Below are 18,653 nucleotides of genomic sequence, written 5' to 3'. Positions count from 1 at the left end.
AGATAAAAAAGCATTCTGTGTTGGAGAAGACAAATTACAGCCAAAGTTTTAAACTCACTCTAATCTCCAAGTCTCAGGCTGGCTTGGTTTCCCTTTCAAGCATGGTCACCAGTGACAGCTGCTCTGCAGATTAAATAGGGACCTCGATGGCACCTGCTTACAGCGCTGGCCTGTGGTGATGCCCTGGGTTACAGCTGTGCAGCTCCAGGAGCTAATGCTCTGCAGCAGTGCAATCATCCTGTGGTGGGGCCATGGTCAACCATGGTCAGCCTTGGTCAATAATGCTGCCACTGCACTGCAGCATGTGGATGTCTCCTCCCCTAATGAGCAGGATTAAAAAAAAAAAAAAAAAAAAAGGTATAACAAGGTAAATACAAATAAGTAGTGAATAAGATAAAACTGGATGCTACAGTGAACTGTACTGGCTGTATGCCACAGTTAGGAACACCATATCTCCATCCTTGGAGATATTCAAAAGCCACCCTCACAGGCTCCTGGGCAACGTGCTCTAGGTGACCCTGCCTGAGCAGAGGGGTCGGACTTGATGATCTCCGGGGGGCCCTTCCAACCTCAGCCGTTCTGTGATTCTGCGATTTGAGGTCACTACTGAGACTTTCGTAATTCATGGCAAGGGGAACACTGTGTTTGGAAAGAGGTAGGGGGCTCAGGCTGATCTTCACAGGCATGTTCAGCAGTGGGCTGCAGCCCGTCGGCTAGTGCTAAGAAGCTCGACGTGAAGCACGATGTGCAGAGGAGAAAGAACAATGGGAAACAAGCTCTCGGCCACAGCAGGTTTGGAAAGAAATGTCACTTCTGGTCCATTGTGCAGGTGATTTTCTCCCCCTCCCAACTCATTATAAAACCTGCGAGCTGTGACCAGCCCTCTGGATCCTCCACAACAGTAATTCTCCCAGTGCAGCGGTCTGGCTGTAGCACAGTGTTACCCAGCGCTGCATCTGACAGCTGAGACCACATCCACAGCAGGCGCTTTCCAGCCTGGGTAAGGTGGAAGCTGTTAGGTGGAAATAAAAAAGTCAGCAGCTTCCAAATCTGTCTATATATGTGCAATGAAGCTCTGGAATAAATGTATAGACCTGAACTGACAGAGGGAAGGAAATTTCTGGTTTAATTAAATGAACAGACTGAGCAAACAGATGCTCTTTTTTTTTTTTTTGGTTTATCTTCGAGAATTAAAAATTGTTTTGGGACTGTTGACAGGAATTTTAATGAAAATATGCACAGCACAGTCCTGGGCAGTTCCAAAGGGACCTATAAAACAGAGACGTAGCCATTACCTTGAGGAAAGTACGCCCAGGGATGCTCTTTGAGGTTTGTTTTTTTTCACTTGCACTTTTACTTTGGGGGAACATAAGTGGCTCTGCTGACTGGAGGATGGTTCTTACCGAGAGACGCAAGGCCATTTTCCCATATAAAAATGTCTTCAGTCCTATGCAGCTTTTCATGTGATTGTACCGATTGCAAGGATATACTATATGTGCTGTAAGGAAGCAGCCTTTAAGAACTCTAAATCTTTCCTTTGTCCCATTTCTCAAGAAAACAAAACCAGCACAAACTTATGCAGTCAAAATTCAAATACATGAATCAGGTCAAATTTGTTTTGATTAAGCTACACGGCACTATCATCGCCTACAATACCAGTGAGGAACAAAAACAAAACCCAAATCCTGGAGCTGTACGCAGCAACGAATTTCTAGGGGGTAGAAGGGCCTCGGTGGGCATCGCAGGGGAGGTTGGGGGACCGCCGTTTCCCCCGGCTGTCCAGTAATGCTCCGGACAGCATATCTTGCTGATAGTACAGGGTGGACTTCATTCCTACAAGGTGAGGGGCCAGGCACGATGCCCGTGGCGGCCGCCGGGGTGCTCCCCGCGCCCAGCGCCGGGCGTCCACGTCGCCTCGGAACGGGTGACGCAAGCCGGGCGCTCGCGACGCTGCAGGAGCAGCAGCTGCCTGGGGAGCACAGCCCCGCGCCAGGCAGCCAAAGGTCTCCTCATCAAACATGGGGGGGACCTGAAATCTGCCGTGCGCTGCCATCTAGGTCATTACACTCTTTGACAAAGTCTTGTAAATCCTTTCTAAAAATAATGAATGCTTCAAAAGGAAGAATACCATGGAGATGCCATTGTTCTAGTAGAGCTTCAGTGTGAGGATCTGGTCTTCAAAGAGGACATCTTTCACTGACCAGTTTGTTTTCTCTTTGCCCCTATGTGACTCAGGCTAGCATCAGTGACGATTACAGACCTGCACAGAAGGGGAAAATGAACTGCTCTCGGCGGCAGACTGCGGCTCTCCCCGCAGCACACACGAGGATCACCTGACAAATCCTGCGCTAATGATGCACAACATGCTTTGGATCCTGACAGATTTACGGAAAGCTGCTTAAGGTGGAAAGCATCTGCAGGCAAGACGTACAAGGCACTCGCACATCCTCATTTTGCTTTGTTCAACTTGGTGAACTAATAATACAAAAGCCACTTTAAAAGCACCCTGTAGATTAGATTGTCCAAGAGCCTCTTAAAAGCTCACGAAATGAAAGTGCATTTGGACTAAAAATATAGCATCAGTCACAACAACATACAATTGCTATAACGTTTAATCTAGGAGGAAGCAGCATATCTCTTTACAACTGCTTGAACCTGGGAATAGTGTCTGTGTTTCTGGGTCATTCTTTCAGATTCTAGTTTATCAGATTAAAAGGGACTTTGCCGAACCTCTTCTACCTAAAAATGTAATGGCTGTCTGTATTATGCATGCTGGTAAATCACGTAGCCAGCTATAGCACAAAAAAAAAAAAAAAAGCTCCCAGCATGTGCCAGGTGATGGGGGAGCTGATGCCTGTGATGCAAAACTTCCTGAAACTCCTTTCAGCACCCCCATCCCCCATTTCAATGCCATTTGTACAGTATATATATCTGTTCTCTTGCTAACTATTTTTGTTGTTTCAATACCAGAGGTAATCACTGCCACCCAGTCTGCGCTGCTTTCCTCTGGCCCCTCTGGCCCCACTGGTCTCCCCTCTGGCGAACCAAGGGCCCTGTGGCAGCAGAGCCCAAGAAAGTCCGGGCTCAGAGGGCCTGAGTTTCACCTTATGCTTTGTCAGCCAAGTAGGCCAATTTTCCTTTGTTTTAGCACAAGACAAATGTGCTAATGTGCATTATCAGCAAGTGAGAGAAAGTACAAACAGCTTTTATCTTCCAGAAGCCAGGCAGCGTACCCCCCACCAGCTTGGAGTCAACCACCACCTATCTACACCATTAAAAACTACTAGCACCTTATCTCAGGTCTCCTTGCAACACAGAGACCTGAGATGATAGCTTGTTTTCTGACAGACACCCAAGCTTAGGGCTGCACTAAAGTTCTGCTTGCACAGCTTTCCCAGTGAGGAGTTTGCAGGGCTTTGTGCATACCGTCCTCAGCCAAGCAGCCATGCCAGCAGGACAACGCCAAAGTGAAACCAATTTAAACTGCCATTGCTGTCTAGGATCCCAGTCCAGATACAGACGAGGAGAAGCAGGTAGTCAGTTCAAGGGCTTGTGCTGGTAGCTTGATAAATATTGGTGACGTGGAGCAAGGAGTACTGCAATATAGCAGAAGGTCCTTAAAAATGCTCAAAGGATGAAAATTGCCAGCACTGTTGTGATTTTGAAGCTCAAATAATAAATGATTCAACAACTGTACAGTTACCATGGGGATGAATTCTCATTGAGCCTAAAATTACCAAGCTGCTGACAAGGACCTATTTTTAGTATCAGCAGATGTGTATCTTTAAAAACATCAGCACAAACCTACTACTGTGTGTTTGTGTATGCATGTGTGCTCACGCGTAATTGAGTTTTCTGATGCTAATAACAAAAGCAAAAATAAGTAAATGTCTGATCGCCGTAACCGACAATGCAGCAATTGAGTCTGGTGGTGGTAAGTGGAAGTTGCAATTAATACCTGATAAATAAAGCATGAAAAGTGGCCAGATTGCCAGTATATATCTGTACTAGTAAGCAGACCCCTATCATTACTGTCGGCTAATGTGCAACAGTAATGGAGTGTCTATTTTCAGTGTCTGTAAGCATCTAACGGGAAGTGCCTGTCCGCGTTGTCAGAGCCACACTCTACGGGGAAATGAGGGCTCAAAGTCGACACACGCTGCTGGCACAGATCCCGAATCTCCACCCGCAAACACCCTGCGTGTCAGGGATCTCCATCTATTTCACACTTGCAGGAGGTGCAAGGATAACCCCCCACGGAAGCGCGCAGATTAGGCAAGGTGTTAATGCATCCCGAGAAACGACATAACGGCATCCTGCAACCCTGCCAAAGCAGGGGAGCACTCGCTAACCACCTACCAACTTACCGCTTGCGCGCTGAGTCACCTCGCTACCGTTGATGCAAATTGTCCTGCCAAATTAAGAAGGGTTGAGGCCCCTGCACCCCTGCCTTTGACTGGTTTTTTTTTCTCATTAACTCTAACAAACAGGACAGGACGGAGACCTACAATTTTTATAGCCTAATTTTGCTGAGGGAGAGGCCAGAAGCTGCCTGTAATGACGTCTCATTTGGTGATAAAAGGATGGGTTTGTTTTTGCCAAACGCATAGCCAGATAGACACATCTCTGCTAACCTCTTGGCATGCGAGCGCAGGACATATATAGGTGACCCGAGTTTACTAGCAAATCAGCCAAGCAAGAATCCGAAGCAGCACAATAGAGTGGAGCAGAATAAAGAGGCATTGCAGGAGACAGGTCAGCAGTTCCGCTCTGAGGCAAACAAGCTCTTCAAGTTTCTTCAAGGCAGGGATGGAGACAACGGCGAGGACTGCAGTGCTTGATAGCAGTCAGTAGTGCACCCAGGCTGCACTGCTGTGCGAAGCACTGGTCATGCCCTGCACAAAGGAAAAATAAAGTAAATTCAGGAAAGAGAGAGACGAAGAATTAAGGAACTAGAAAAGCCCTTGTGCAAAGGCAGGCTTGAAAAAACTGTGATTGATCTCCTGTCCCAGAGTCAATGATGCAAAGGGGCTTGATTAAATCATTCATGGTTTTACATTTTTGAGATTTAATTAGGAAGGAACAGTTAGTCCCTCAGAGGTGGCTCTCTGAGATGTGTTGGCCATTTCCACTCTGCTTGTGGAGCGTACGTGCCTCAGTTATGAGTGTCCGATTCCCCTACGAATACCACAGCGCACTGCCATGGCAGAGAACTCTCCCCATCTTTTTTGTATAATCAATCAAGCTCATAACATTTGGGGCTGGGGGGAGCTCTGCTTTGCTTAGGGGAAGCTGTCCCCGCAGAAGCCAGCCAACCAACATTCCAGAGGAGATTTAGAGACGTTCTCACTCGGAAGCATGGTCTGAACTTCTGGGCCACATTGCTGAAGATTAAACTGCGAACTTCAGGATAGTTGAATTGCCTGGGCTCCCCCTGCCCTATTAAGATCATGTATGTGGGCTCTCCTTTGAATTTCATAACGCCAGCTGGTACACACCAGAGACCAGAGATGTACAGAGTTACGAACATGTCTCCAATGGGGGTCTCAGGCTTGTAGCTTTCCTGAAGCAAAGGATGTGAATTTGTTTATTTCTATAGCAAACAGAATCAGCTTTGGATTTTCACAATCAGTTTTGGATTTGAAGGATCAAAACTGGAATTTTTTGTTGTCCAGTCACAGCAACCTGCAAAGTCCCTAGCTGGGCATTAGCCTGGCAAGTCACTGGTTCGCAATGAACTGCTTCCTGACACGGAGGGTGTTGTCGGTTCTTGCACAAGGTTTATTGAGATAAGAACTGCCTTTACAAATATCATCTAAAGAACACAGGGGACAAGTTCCTTCACAGGGGAGAGAGGGGGCTCTTCTCTCATTCGCTTTAGAATTAAAAGTAACTCTTGGGCACATGCTAACATTGCTCTGGTTTGTTCCTTCCTGAGTCCAAAGGTAAGAGCAAACGATCCACCTGTGAGCTGTGGGAGGAGTATAAGAATACCCGAACCATGCAGATGACATCTGGTCCTTTCTGTCTGCCTTTCCCAGTGCTGGCAGGAAAGAGGCAGCAATATCAGATGATCAGTGGATTTCGTCACTGTTGCAGATCAGCAATTGGTATCTGGAGAAAGGCTGTTATTGTTTTTGAGCCTTCATAGATCTCAGTGAGGAAGGCCTGGGTCTAGGTCTAGAAGCCCTGGAAAACTGTATTGTGAGTGACAGGACTATAAATGACAATAGTACTCAAGATAAAGTGGGGTGAATGAAGCTATAGCAGGAAAAAGTCTTGAACTTGACATACTTGCTAAGGGGAATGATGTAGCCTAGATTCCTTATTATTGACTGAGAACTTAGGGAAATACAAGGCAAATCTCATCCACTGCATTGGAATGGAGTATTTTCCTTTGCGTGGATGTGCCAGCTTTGCAGGATCACAGGGTCATACAATAATTCAGGTCGGAAGAACCTCAAGAGGTCCCTCGTCCAACCTCCTGCTCACAGCAGGGTCGGCTCTGAGGCCAGATCACATTGCTCAGGCCTTTATCCAGTCTGGTCTTAAGAACTGCCGAGGATGGAGACTGCACAGCCTCTCTGGTCAATCTCTTCCAATGCCGCACTGTCCTCATAGGCAAGAAGTTTCTCCTTATAACCAGCTGAAAACTCAAGGATGTGGCAAATTCTTTAATCAGATTCTCAGAATCAGTCTCAGAAACACTGCCATACACTGTAAGAGTGTTAACCACTGAATCACCACAGTGATTCAAGGAAAGCAGTTGACCCCAAGCTCTGCCAGTGCCATGAATCTCAGCACTAAGACTATCCTAAGCGGGCTGCAATGGAAGGCCGTACAGACAGCGTAAGCGCTGCGGTCCTTGCTACTGACAAAAGTTTTGTCATCGCTGCCGAACGTACAGCCAGGACACCAAGGTGATCACAGATACCTTTCATATTTAGTTTTGCTCACTGTCGTATGGGTTGGAGCCCAGCAGCAATTAACTTAATAAAGAAAAGAAGTAACTTGAAGAGGAAGCCTTAACTGCTTAACTTCACTACTTTCAAAGTTGCTAGCTTTGCAACTTTGCAAAGGAGAGAGGCAGGACACATCTCCCAGTTCTATTTTATAGCCACAATTATGGAAATAAGAACTGGGCAATGCCACATTTCAACTTCTGTCTAGCGTGGACGGAGGAAGCTGAGGCATCCATGTGCAATGTTAGACAAAAGATTTAGATCTCGAGTGCCTGGGTGTCAGGGAAGTACCAAGACAGAAGTAAACATGGCCAAGCCCCCAGATAATTGTGTCTGTTCTGCCTGTGCAAATTCACAGTTTAGCAGATATCAATGAAAGCAAAAAGGAAAAACTCCAAAGTGACCCAGGCAGGTGCCAAAGTCAAGAACATCAACACAGAAAAAAGGGCTGGATAAACGCTGCCTATAGTCAGTCTCCACATGTCAGCATGCTTTTGTAGCAAGCCGGGGGAAGCTGCAGTGAGCTTGTCTTCCTTTCCTCTGCCATGCCACTGCTTTTCCTCATCAGGAAGCTTGTTTGTGCCTACAGCTCTCCAGATGGGCCTCTAACAGTCTCTTCCCTCTCGCGATGGGGCTCCATAATCCACTCTCAAGGCTTTAAGAATCACCCTCTCTAGGAGTTAGTAAGGGGAACTGAGGCTTAAACACACCTCTAGGTTTCAGCTTAGGTACTTCAGTCTGGATTGTCTGAAATCATTCTTTTTCCTGGAGTCCTTCACTTCCTTGTGTTGCCTCAAAATCTCTCCTCTTTGGGGACGGTTTTCTCTTGCTCAGCATCTACTTCTCTTTCCGGTCAGCGCCAATATTTCCTGAAGAATCTCTTCTCAGGGAGCCCAGCTTCTAGTCCCGTGCACCTCTCTGTGGGCAGCTTCCATGGGCAACAGTCATCCTTGCTCTTTCACTGTCCGCTTCTGGCGTTAGCACCCAGAAGTCGACATAGCTATCAATCAGGAGCATCTGACAGCCACAGCCAGCAGACAGTTCCTGGCTTGCTAGACTTTTTGCTTCTTACAGGGGCAGCCTTGCCCTTCTGCCCATCCTGAACACCCTCCAGCTGCCCTCTGCAGGAGCCAGCTTTGTGTACAAGCATAGCAGGATGGGCTAAGCGATCACAGCAGGTCGGGTCTCCTGCTGCCAAAAGCACTGGACCACCCCCACAGTCCTGCACAGCTATCAAGAAAATCACCTGTAACCATGACTAAAGATTCAAAACTCAATAATATGAAAGGGATATTAAGCTACGTAACCAAGAGGAAGTCAAACAGCTTGACGTGAGGATGAGAACTAATGGGGCTGTTCTACCACGCAGCAGCTGGTGTGAAGCAGCTGACCAGCATCAGAGACCACATCTTAAACTGCCTAGAGCTCAGGTCTTATCCAGTATGACAATTCCTAGAGTGTTAAAGATTGAATTATGTGGAACTGTCCCTAATGAAAGATCACCTTTGGTTTCAATTCATTAATCTCTGCTGTCATGCAAGTTCAAATAAATTGAAGTGGGCTACTTGTAAAGTTGAAATCACCCACTGAAAAATTTTACTCTTTCTATCCGGTTTTAACATCCAAGTTAATCCCTTCCCTCCAATTTACAGCTTTCTAAAAGTCACACATTTAAAAGTAGTGCCTCCTGGATAATACAGTTTAGTTTTCCAGGTGATTGTGCTTGGTAAATTTAAAGGCAAAGAGCAGTCTGTAATATAATTTCCCCAAACAGACACAATCTAAAACAATTAGATATTTTTCACAATTTACTTCTGGGATGAGTTTTTCTTCTCTTTTCTTTTTCCTCACCCTAAAGGAAATCTCTGTGAATGAGAAAAAAACATTGCAACCACATTTAAAAATACTGAAGCCCAAAGAACTGAGGCTTTTCATAACAGATAAATTAAATTATGATCCTAAGTCAGATCTGTATTATGCTAACTGCAAATTTCAAGTCATTCGTGCATGACGACAGTATACTTAAAAGAGTCATTCAGTGTGGAGATATACCTCACTTATGATGAAGATTTTTGCTTTGTTTAGGAACAGCTGGGTGAAACAAAGCCCATTTGAAGTTCCGTTTCTTACAATAGTTTGGCAGACTCTGGTAAGGTCTGCTTTTACTAGTGAAAGACCGGTCCAAAAGCACCTATCAAGATGAGGCACATGTAAGACATAAGCAGTATTGTACTAAAAGAAAGTCTACCTTAAAATTGACAATGATGATACAAAAAACAAAAAGGTATTCTACCACAGTCTTTGCTATATCCTAAAATCTTCCTACAAATCTAATTTTGAAGTTATTTCTGTTTAATTGCATGTATCCTTTGGGTAGGACTATCTTTTATTTTTAGCGTTAACTTTAACAATACATGTGCACTTTTGACCCTGTGCAAGTGCCGTTTCAGACAGTAACTCACATTTGAACCCGTGTTTGTGTATGGTTTTACAAAGCACTCAAGCCATATATGTTTGCTCTTTAGCCCCAGAGCATCTCTGTCTTACCACAGTCTGAAGAATAGGGTTGTCACAAAACAAATTAACAACCTTAAAGGAAAGGATCTCCAGCAAAATAATAGGAAAGGCAAAAAATAGGCCTCTGGCTTACCTCCAGATCCCCACTGAGGTAAGCAGATTTCAGGGGTACTTGACATCCACAGCCCCTATTAAAAGGAAAAGGGGAGGATGAAAAAGAAGATCTATACAAATGCAGAGGTGAGAATTTCTGTCTCTTAATTCCATTCTGCTCCTCATCCAGGAGGCTCCAGGCTGATACATTTCTTTCTTATGGGAATAAGGTTCCCTTGTCTCATGACCCAACAGAAAGGAGCCAGACATTGTTCAGGACCAAGCTGAAACTGGCAGGGGAAGTCTGCATTGGAGGCCGCAGAGGGAAGCTACTGTCAAAAGTAGCCTGGTGGAAACTAACAGAAGAGAAGAGCTATAGCAGCAAGATGAAAAATACAAATCTCTGCTTTTTTACCTTACAAAAATGATATATAGATGAAATACCGCTTTGGTAGGACATACTTTTACACAACCCGAGAGCTAGGTATTGCAGAACATCAACCGCTAGTGCTGCTCTAGCAACAGGAGAGGATTAACTAGGCCCCTCATTTTTCACCTGTCCAGAGAGTCTGGGGTGTGTGGCCACGTGTTCAGTCACGTCCTTTAGCCTTGTTTGGTTTGCCGTGGGAAACCGTTAGTCTTGTAAAAATGAAAAGGCATTGCAGTGTGCATTGAAGTACACTAATAACCCAAAATGTCACCTTAACTTAGAGCCCTAGCTTCTGTAGATTTAAGCCTTTAAACCAGGACAATTGCTGTGATACAGATAGAATAAGCATCGACCTCTTGTGGCAAAATGCTTAGAGCCGCAAATACTCCCTATTAAGCCAGCCAGGATCCATTTCCTATAATTAAAACATTTTCATCCTGGTGCTATTTCATCAGATAACACCAAATGTACACTGAAAAATATATTTAATTCAGTACCACTCCTAAAACTGATCACACTGAGCTGTAAAACAAAAGCCTCTCTGGACTGTAAAATCAATCAGTGACCCTTTCTGACTGGCAGTGGATGCAACAAGCCTCGCAACGCTCAGGGGAGTGAAGAAGTTTCTCAGAAGGCACCACAGATGAGGACTGACAGCACCTACATGCAAAGAAAATGAAAGTAGGTCTATTTATTATCTAACTTACCATTTTGCTTCCAGCTGTAAAAGCTCCCGTAGGTTTTTTTGTTTGCTTGCTTGTTTGTTTTCTGGTATTAGAATTGTTGCCGCTGTAAAACCTCTACTTCAGGTTGCCACTGAACATATTGCTAAACTTCTTCATATAGCTCAGGAGCTACAGCCTTTCTTTAACACCTCTTCAGGAAAGTCCTGCCAAACTAGTGATTTGTGCACAGGTGTGCACAGACATGAGGTGTTTTTACCATTTCTTTTGATCACTGATGTCCTAGTGCCTACAGCAATGAAGAGCACCCTTAGCTAACTGTATTACTCTACCAGATATCACCAGATTACATCACAGGAAGCAAAAATAATACAATCTAGGTACAGGATATTGCATAAGGAACAGCTAATTCTGTGTGCCGCTGAATTTATGAAGCCTGATTTCCTGTAGCTCACTCTGTTGTGGATTCTATAGTGTCTGATAATGTGGCTTTGAGCACTCTGTAACCTTCCTCTTGATAGGGGCACTAATTCCTTCTTTTCTAGTGGGATGTCTTTTGTCATACCATTTGCAGAATAAGATTTCCACGCCTTTGATAGATTTGGTTGAAGTTAGTCACACAGGCAAAATATCATTTTTGGAAGTATGGCATGGAAAAGAGAAAGTGAACAAACCTCATTTTCTCAGGAAAAAAGGTTGCAAATGTCATTTTGGTGTTGCTGCAAAGGTATTTATGTAGTTATCATAGCACCTCTGCAAAGGTATTTATATAGTTTTCATAGCACTTTAGGTGGTGTTTTCCAGCTGCTTCTAAAAAATACAGGAGGAAATTCCCATAGGCGTCCACAGGAGTTTTTCTGCTGACTTCATCTGTTGATTTCACTGCAGCTCACGTTTCACCTGATTTCTGCCCTACATTGTACAAACCGGAGTAACATAAAAGACATTTGTAACTAGTCCTTCTACTAACACCATGCAAAGTTATGAATCAAAACAGATTTTGGCTACAAAAAAGTGATTGAGCTACAATAACTTTTGAAGCTAAATGGCAAAGTAAGCTAAAAAGTAGCTACTAAAAGCACTTTAGGACAATAACGCTACTTAGAATTTAGGAAGGGCAATACCATGGAAAACTGCACAAGAAGGGGCACGTGAAGATGAACGACTACAGCTACAAGCTGGAAATAACAGGCTGGGTAAGGGCAGAATGCAGGGGGAGAGAGGAGAATCGTGGGGCCAGGGAATAGGAAGGAAGGAAGGAGAAATGCTCTTTAGGTGGAAACAAGAGGACACCGACACTGGGGCTTGGTCCGGTCGGACAGTTCACAAGTTGTGTGCTAACCAGCCTACAACCTTCTGCTCCCTTATGCTTTCTGAGATGCTAAGAACCTTCTTTAAAATCAGATTCGAAGGACTCAGGCCTGAGCCCCTGCTTTCCTACCATGTTTATTTTACCTAAATACTACAGCAACATAATTTTTTGCAGGAGCAGCTAAATGCCATTGCAATACCCAACAGTAAGCCAAAAGGTAGACAGGAGACACAAGGCCGGAAGAGCAGACAAAAACCATTCTATCTGCCTGACTTCTGGCTCAACTAAATTACTTTCTCTCAAGCTAAAGATACCTGACAGTAGAACGAGCAAGACACAGCAATGGTGCGAAGGAGTTTTAGGCAAGGGGTCAAGAAAACACTTGTTCTGTTACACAGAGAAAACTCAGGAGGAATTAAGCTATAACATAGACTACTAATGAAAAAGCTGTGGCAGTAGCCTTGTGCCATGTTCATGTAACACCACAGAGAGGTGCACTGAAATAGGATTTTTGAGTCTTTTGTGGATTTGGTTACAAGAATATTAAAAATTAAGTCTCCCCCAAACGTTGCCCCTCTGTAAATGTAATACACGTCTTCCCAAATATTTTGCAATAATGTTTGTAACAGATATCTAGATGCTTTATTTTTGAGCTTACAGTTCATATGCGGTCCACAGCAAAATCCCGAACGCTCTTCCTGACGAGATGGAAAAAAAAGTATGATCAAAAAAACCCTAATTAAATATCTATTACGAAAATTTAATCCACAGTTTGCTGAACTTGCTTAATACAATACTAATTCCAAAATATTCCAAACTTAAAGCTGCAGTAAACCGTATTTTTCACTTACTAATGAAGATAATCTAAGCGTACTGTGAAGGCCAAATGCAGTATGCACCCAAATTTACTTTTTGCTCCTCTAAAAACCAACTAATTGTTTTTTGAGGATCAGAGTTGGTTAAATGTATCAAAGAAAACCTACCCTTAAAACACAGATATCTATTTAAAGCTTACAAAACTGTTTACTTCACTGTTCAACATTTTTTATTCTATTTAGGAAACAAAGTAGACAATGACTTTCATATCGAAGCTCATTTTTGGTTTGCATGCTCACACAGTGCAGCACAAGGCTGCATGACAATGTTTGAAAAACAGAACTTGCAATGAATCAATGGAAACCTTATGGCAATATTTCAATTGGTCCAACATCTTGTAAAACTTGGCTTCCAAAATCAAAATAAGCCACATTCGTTCCGCTTCCTTAAGAAGACGTTGCATGTGCTCTATTTCGAATAAGATAATTTTAAAGACTTATAAGGAAGATATGATGTTATATTAAAGGTTACTGGCATGAGTTTAGGATGTTCACATTACAAGCAATGAAGACGCATCAGTGAGTTATGCAAGTTATCTGAAACAAGTGCCAAAAATCCTTTTACCAAATCATCACACACTCTACATAACACTTAGCTCACTATAACCCTTTTCATATATAGATCTCCCAGCATCTCACAAAGGAGAAAGTAAAAGCTATTTTAGAAGTAATTTAGGAAGCTTAAAAAACAGCCAGTCACTGTGAAATTTATTAGCATCTTTTCTAAGCCTCACTTCAACTGCCAGTTTATTGAAAAGTGTTATTCTAGTAAAATCCTTAAAAGGAATGTCTCAAGGCTTTCAATGACTACAAAGGACACTTGTAAAGTTAGCTGTTCTCATTAGTATACAGAGGCTTGGACTTGTTGAGGGGGACGGAGAGGGGGGAAAAAGGGGGAACGTAGAATTGATGCATAATTATTAGTGGTAAAAACTCAAGCCAGACATACCAGCTTCCATAATTTTAGTTGACATACACACACAGACATTCAGCCGTAGTTGTATAACAAGGCAGGCTGCATCAGCTGCGTTAGGTTTTTGTACCTATTTCCTGCACGTCTCTTGGTAAAGATAATTAAATTACTCATCCTAGAGTTCAAATTCACCGTTGGCACTGTGGATACATATCTGAACAAGCATCTGAAGGACAAATATGAGAGCAACCAGCTTTTTAGTTGTTGCTTAGTGGTTATATTTGAAGCTAAGATTTGTTTTCACATTCTGTTGAACTTTTTTCCTGGATCAAGGGAGAAAAAAAAGCAACACAATTTCAAAATAAAAATTCCTTTGTAGTAAGGACACCCTATGCCCTGTATCATCGTATTACAGAACGAGAACTAATGATAAATCTAGGTCTTCCAAGCTGTGCAAAATGCCACAAAAGCAGCATAAGTTATGAGAAAAAAGGACTTCAGCTGTTAGCAATTAAGGAGGTTACAATACAATGTTTCTAAAATGCGCTGAACTTGTTCCTTTGCATTTTACAGGCTTTGATAGGGGAAAACTGCAATCTACTTATAAATTAGTCCAGATAAAGCTAATAATAAACACATACTGTTTCCACTGCATGAGGATTTCCGTGAAACACTATAAAAAACAACCTTAAGCATCAGTTTTTAATCAATAACTGGTAGCAGAGAAAGAAATCTAAAATAAATGTATCTTGTGGATTTAATATATTCTTGAACAAATTAATCACCCAAGTAAACCTAGCTGCTCAAATTGCTTTCTTGGACAAAGGCAAACATCTTCCATTTTCTTTCATGTGGGATTGCTACCTTCTTCAAAGGAGAAGCTTTTACCTCAAACTGAGTGGGGGTTGGGAGATTGTTTTGCTCCAGTCAGTCTGATGTGTTCAGTTCTGATCTTGAAACTTATTTTTTGACCAGAAAAAAAAAAAAAGTAGGATTTACCTAAGGAAGCTATTCAGAACAGGTATTAAAACTTAATCAACACCACCGTCAAATTCTGCATTTTACAGGGTTTTTTTTTTTTTCAGTTTGTTCTTATTAATGCGTGACTGCCTAGACTTCTTTCCTCTATATAGTCTTTCCTCCCTGAAGAAAGAAAAAAACAAGTAAATAACCAACATAAGATATGCTCCTTCAATATGATTTGACTTACAAATTCCAGTAGCCACATTCTGGGCTGCTAAAAGGGGCGTCTCGTGGCTTACGAGCAAACGCTGCTGGCAAACAAAGGGGCTCAGTTGCATCTCCGTGCATTAATAACCGGTGTCCCACTGCATCAGACTATGCGGATTGTTGTGGGGGGTTTTTTGTCTGCAAAATGGAGATCTCGCAACTGAAAGAAGATCACGGGGTAATGTTTCTATTAGAGCATCGTCTGCGTAGCTGCGCTCACATGAACCAAAATTCACTTCCCCTTAACAATGAGACACAGACCTCAAAATAAAAACAAGACCACGTTTATTCAGTACAGACAGGTTAATTAAGACAGTTAAGTCCTGCAAATCAGGAACACATTTCAAACACTCCGGTACGAAGTGCATATTTAATCAACAGCTGCATCTTGTAGTTGAGCCATTGAGTTTGTTGGGCGGGCAGGCGGGGAGGGGTTGTTTTTTTTCCCTTTTTTTTTTTTAAGGAAAAAAAAAAAACCAACCAAACAAACTTGTTTCAGCTACCTTATGTGAACAATGCGCCTCAGACTCCATTCACCCATCACGCTTTACAATTATAAGTCCAGCTGCCTTCCAGCTTTCGAGATTCACATTTTAAACTGCTTCATACAGTCACGACGGGGAGCAACGACAACAATAACAAAAAAAAGTTAAAATAAAAATAATAATAATTAAAAAAAAAACAAAAACAAAAAATAAAAATCACGGAACGACCCCGGGCGGGGAAGGCAAACGCCTGCCGCGCGGGTCGTTCAGGATTATTGCAAATGGCCCCCGGGAGTCCGGGAGGCGAGGCGGGCCGGGCCGGGGGCGCCGCCGCCGCGACCCCCGGGGCTGGCGGGGGAGGAGCCCCGGGCGGGGGGGGGGAGGGGGCACAACCCTCCCCCCCCGGCGGCGGCGGCGGCGCGCGCGGCCTCGCGGGGCCGCCGGCCGTTACAAAGCGGCGGCGGCGGCGGCGCCGGAGACCCGGGGGCAGCGGGGAGGAGAGCGGGGACCCCCCCACGGCCGCCGCCGCCGCCGGCGGGAGAGGGGCGGAGGGACCCGCACCCCGCGGACGCCGGCCGGGCCGAGGGCCGGCACCCCCCCTTCCCCCCCGCGGTCGCTGAGCGCAGACTTACAGCTAGCACCACGTTTATACACCCGGCCGCCGCGCCGCGCCGCGCACACGCTCGGCCACGAGTCCGCTCGGCCCCCGGCCGGCTCCGCGCCGCGCCGCGCTCCGCTCCGCGGCTACTGCAGGGGCTGCCGCGCCGCCGCCTCGCCGCCCGCGCCGCTGCTCCCCGCCGAGGCGCTGCCGCTGGACGCCGTGGAGGCCGCGGCGGCGGCAGCGGCGGCGGCGGCCAGCTGGAGCCGGCGGACGGCTTCTTTGATGAGGTTCCCGGAGAGGATGAGCTGCTGCAGGAGCCGGTGCGGGTCCTCCTCCTCCTCCGGCCCCTCGCCGGGCCCCGGCGGCGGCTGCTTCCTCCGGCGGGCGGCGCTCCGCAGCCAGCCGCGGCCGCACAGCTGCTTGGTCACCCGCTGGTGGCTGCCGCGGTCCGGGCGCGGCGACTCGGCGCGGTGCGGGGGGTGCTGGTGGTGCTGGTGAGCCGGCAGCGGGGCCGGCCCCCGCGGCGCCAGGAGGCCGCCGCCGCCGCCGCTGCAGCGCGGCGAGTAGGGGGCGGCGCGGTCCCGGGCGCTGCCGGGGCCCAGGTGCTTCGGGGCGCGGGGCGGCGGCGCCCGCTGGGCGCTGAGCTGCAGCACCTCGCCCAGCTTGGCCACGAGCGCGTCCACCTCCTTGGAGCCGGCCGGCCCCACGGCCACCGAGCGCTCCAGCAGCAGGAAGCGCTCGCCCGGCCGGCACGGCATCTCGGCCGGGGCCGCCGCCACCGGGGCCGGGGCCGCCGCGCGCCGCCCGCCTCGCGCCCGCCCTCCGCCGTCACACGCGCACGCGAGCACACGCGGCCCCGGCGGCTGCGGTTGAAGCTGGAGCTCGGCCCGCTGGGGTTGGTTTGTAAACAATGGGTGACGCGGGCCGCCGGGCGCCTCCCACTGCGCCGGGCGGGGGGGGGGAGGGCGGCCGCCGCGCCGCCCCGCTCCGCTCCCCCGCCTCAGGGGCTCCGCGTGGCGGCGCAGGGCGCCGTTCTGCCGCGCTCGAGAGCCGCTCCCGCGGCGAGAGACCTCCGGCTCAGGCGGGTGCCGCCGCGCTTCCCCGCTACCTTTCCCCCACCACCACCCCCCCCCTCCGTCCGCGCGCCGAGTGGTCCCGCCCGCTTTCAAACCCCGCACCTCGGGCCTCGGAGGTGGGGCCTCGCTGATTGGCAGGAGGAGCGCGAGTGGGCGGGGCCGCGGGGGGCGCGCGAGGCCAGGCCGGCCCTGGCGGAGCGCTGCTGCCGCCGCCGGGGGCCTCGCGGCGGGGCGCGCGCGGGGGGGGGCGACGGCGGCCGTTGGCCTCCGCCCCGGCTCCCCGCGGGGCCTCCCCCCGCGGCCCGGCGCCCCCTCGGGCCCTGCCCCGCCGCGGGCCGGGACGGCTCCGCGGGCAAGGGAGCGGCGGTGCCCTCCGCACCTGCGCGCCTGGCAGAGAGCAGGCGCACACGGTGTGGGGCCCTGGTCCGCGCCGCGCGTGTGGGTCGCGGCTGTCCACGCGAGTTCCCAGCCGATGCGCTCACCTTGAAGAGCAGGCGGCGGTAGCGTAATTGCCTCCGCGGGGCTCTCCTGCAAGGTGTGATGTCGAGATCGCAACATAGCCCTGTTACCGCTTCGGTTTGTTCAAGCCGTGTGCGTTCAGCGAGCCTGTTTGGTCTGTTCTGTGTGCGTGCAGTGTCCTCGCCTCCAGTGGGGTATTGTTGTTTTTTTATTCCATGGCATAGAAATGCTTCTGGGATCGTATCTTCCGTTATTAGAATTAGCAGAAGTGAAACGAGTCTATACCGTCATCTCAGGTTTTCTATCTGAGGTCTACTTAATAACCCAGACCAAGATTGACTGGCTTATGTCATCCGCTTCCTATCCTAGTCCCATTTCTTGCCTTGAATCTGTCACCGTATCTTTTAAACAAATGCTAAAGTTTTTTTGATGAGTCTTAGATAACGTTTTATGGATTTCAAAACGTTGTTAGGGCCTCAGTCCAGCATATGCTCATTCACATAACTTCCAGCGGTAGTAATTGCCTTGGAATTGGTGGAATTACTCGTATAATGGAAGTTGCTCGCATGCAAAACTGTTATCAGCACCGTGTCCTGGGTTAATAAGTAAACATTTGGCAAAGGGGAGAGAATGTCCTTTGATCTGTTTGTCAACGTTTTTCTGAGCTACTTTCACTTGCTTTACAAACTGAAAGAGACTCGTGTATGTGCACGTGTTTGTGAATGATACCTGTCATGTGAAAATTTTACTGGCCTCTCCAACCTAGATGTCCAAACCCATTACTGCATATCCAGGCTGCGTTTGTGTGAACTTGGCATAAAATATACTACCAAATTGCGTATTATTTATTCATATATTTTAATGTACTACCTGCTTGGTAACAGGCAATCAAAATTCGGATCTCATTGTTCTGCAGATAATGAAAGGATGTGATCTTGTTTCCCCGTGTCAAAAATTAAAAAAAAAAAAACATTCTACCATTAATCATTAGCCGATGCAGTATCTTTTGAAGTGAAA

The 18,653-nt window shown here is 46.9% G+C and overlaps 1 protein-coding gene and 1 long non-coding RNA gene across 5 annotated transcripts; both read right to left on the bottom strand.

The window, feature by feature from the left end:
- Nucleotides 1-425: 425 nt before the first annotated feature.
- Nucleotides 426-18,290, bottom strand: LOC104144811 (uncharacterized). 4 transcript variants are annotated; one of them, XR_694197.2, is made up of 3 exons: nt 17,660-18,290; nt 9,613-9,667; nt 426-4,895 (listed from the first exon to the last, which is right to left on the bottom strand). It is a non-coding gene; the product is annotated as an uncharacterized lncRNA (long non-coding RNA). The 4 variants fall into 4 exon arrangements; XR_011139277.1 differs by lacking the exon at nt 17,660-18,290 and adding an exon at nt 14,996-15,862; XR_011139279.1 differs by lacking the exon at nt 17,660-18,290 and adding an exon at nt 14,674-14,819.
- Nucleotides 16,245-16,871, bottom strand: LOC138066216 (GSK-3-binding protein-like). Its single transcript, XM_068933841.1, has one exon. The coding sequence runs from the start codon at nt 16,857-16,859 to the stop codon at nt 16,245-16,247; it is 615 nt and encodes a 204-aa protein (XP_068789942.1). The 5' UTR covers nt 16,860-16,871.
- Nucleotides 18,291-18,653: the final 363 nt, after the last annotated feature.

The sequence above is a fragment of the Struthio camelus genome, chromosome 2 (assembly GCF_040807025.1).
Source record: "Struthio camelus isolate bStrCam1 chromosome 2, bStrCam1.hap1, whole genome shotgun sequence".
In the NCBI taxonomy this organism is placed as follows: Eukaryota; Metazoa; Chordata; class Aves; order Struthioniformes; family Struthionidae; genus Struthio; species Struthio camelus.
Note: the sequence above shows the minus strand (reverse complement) of the source record. Positions and strands in the feature narration are given on the sequence as shown.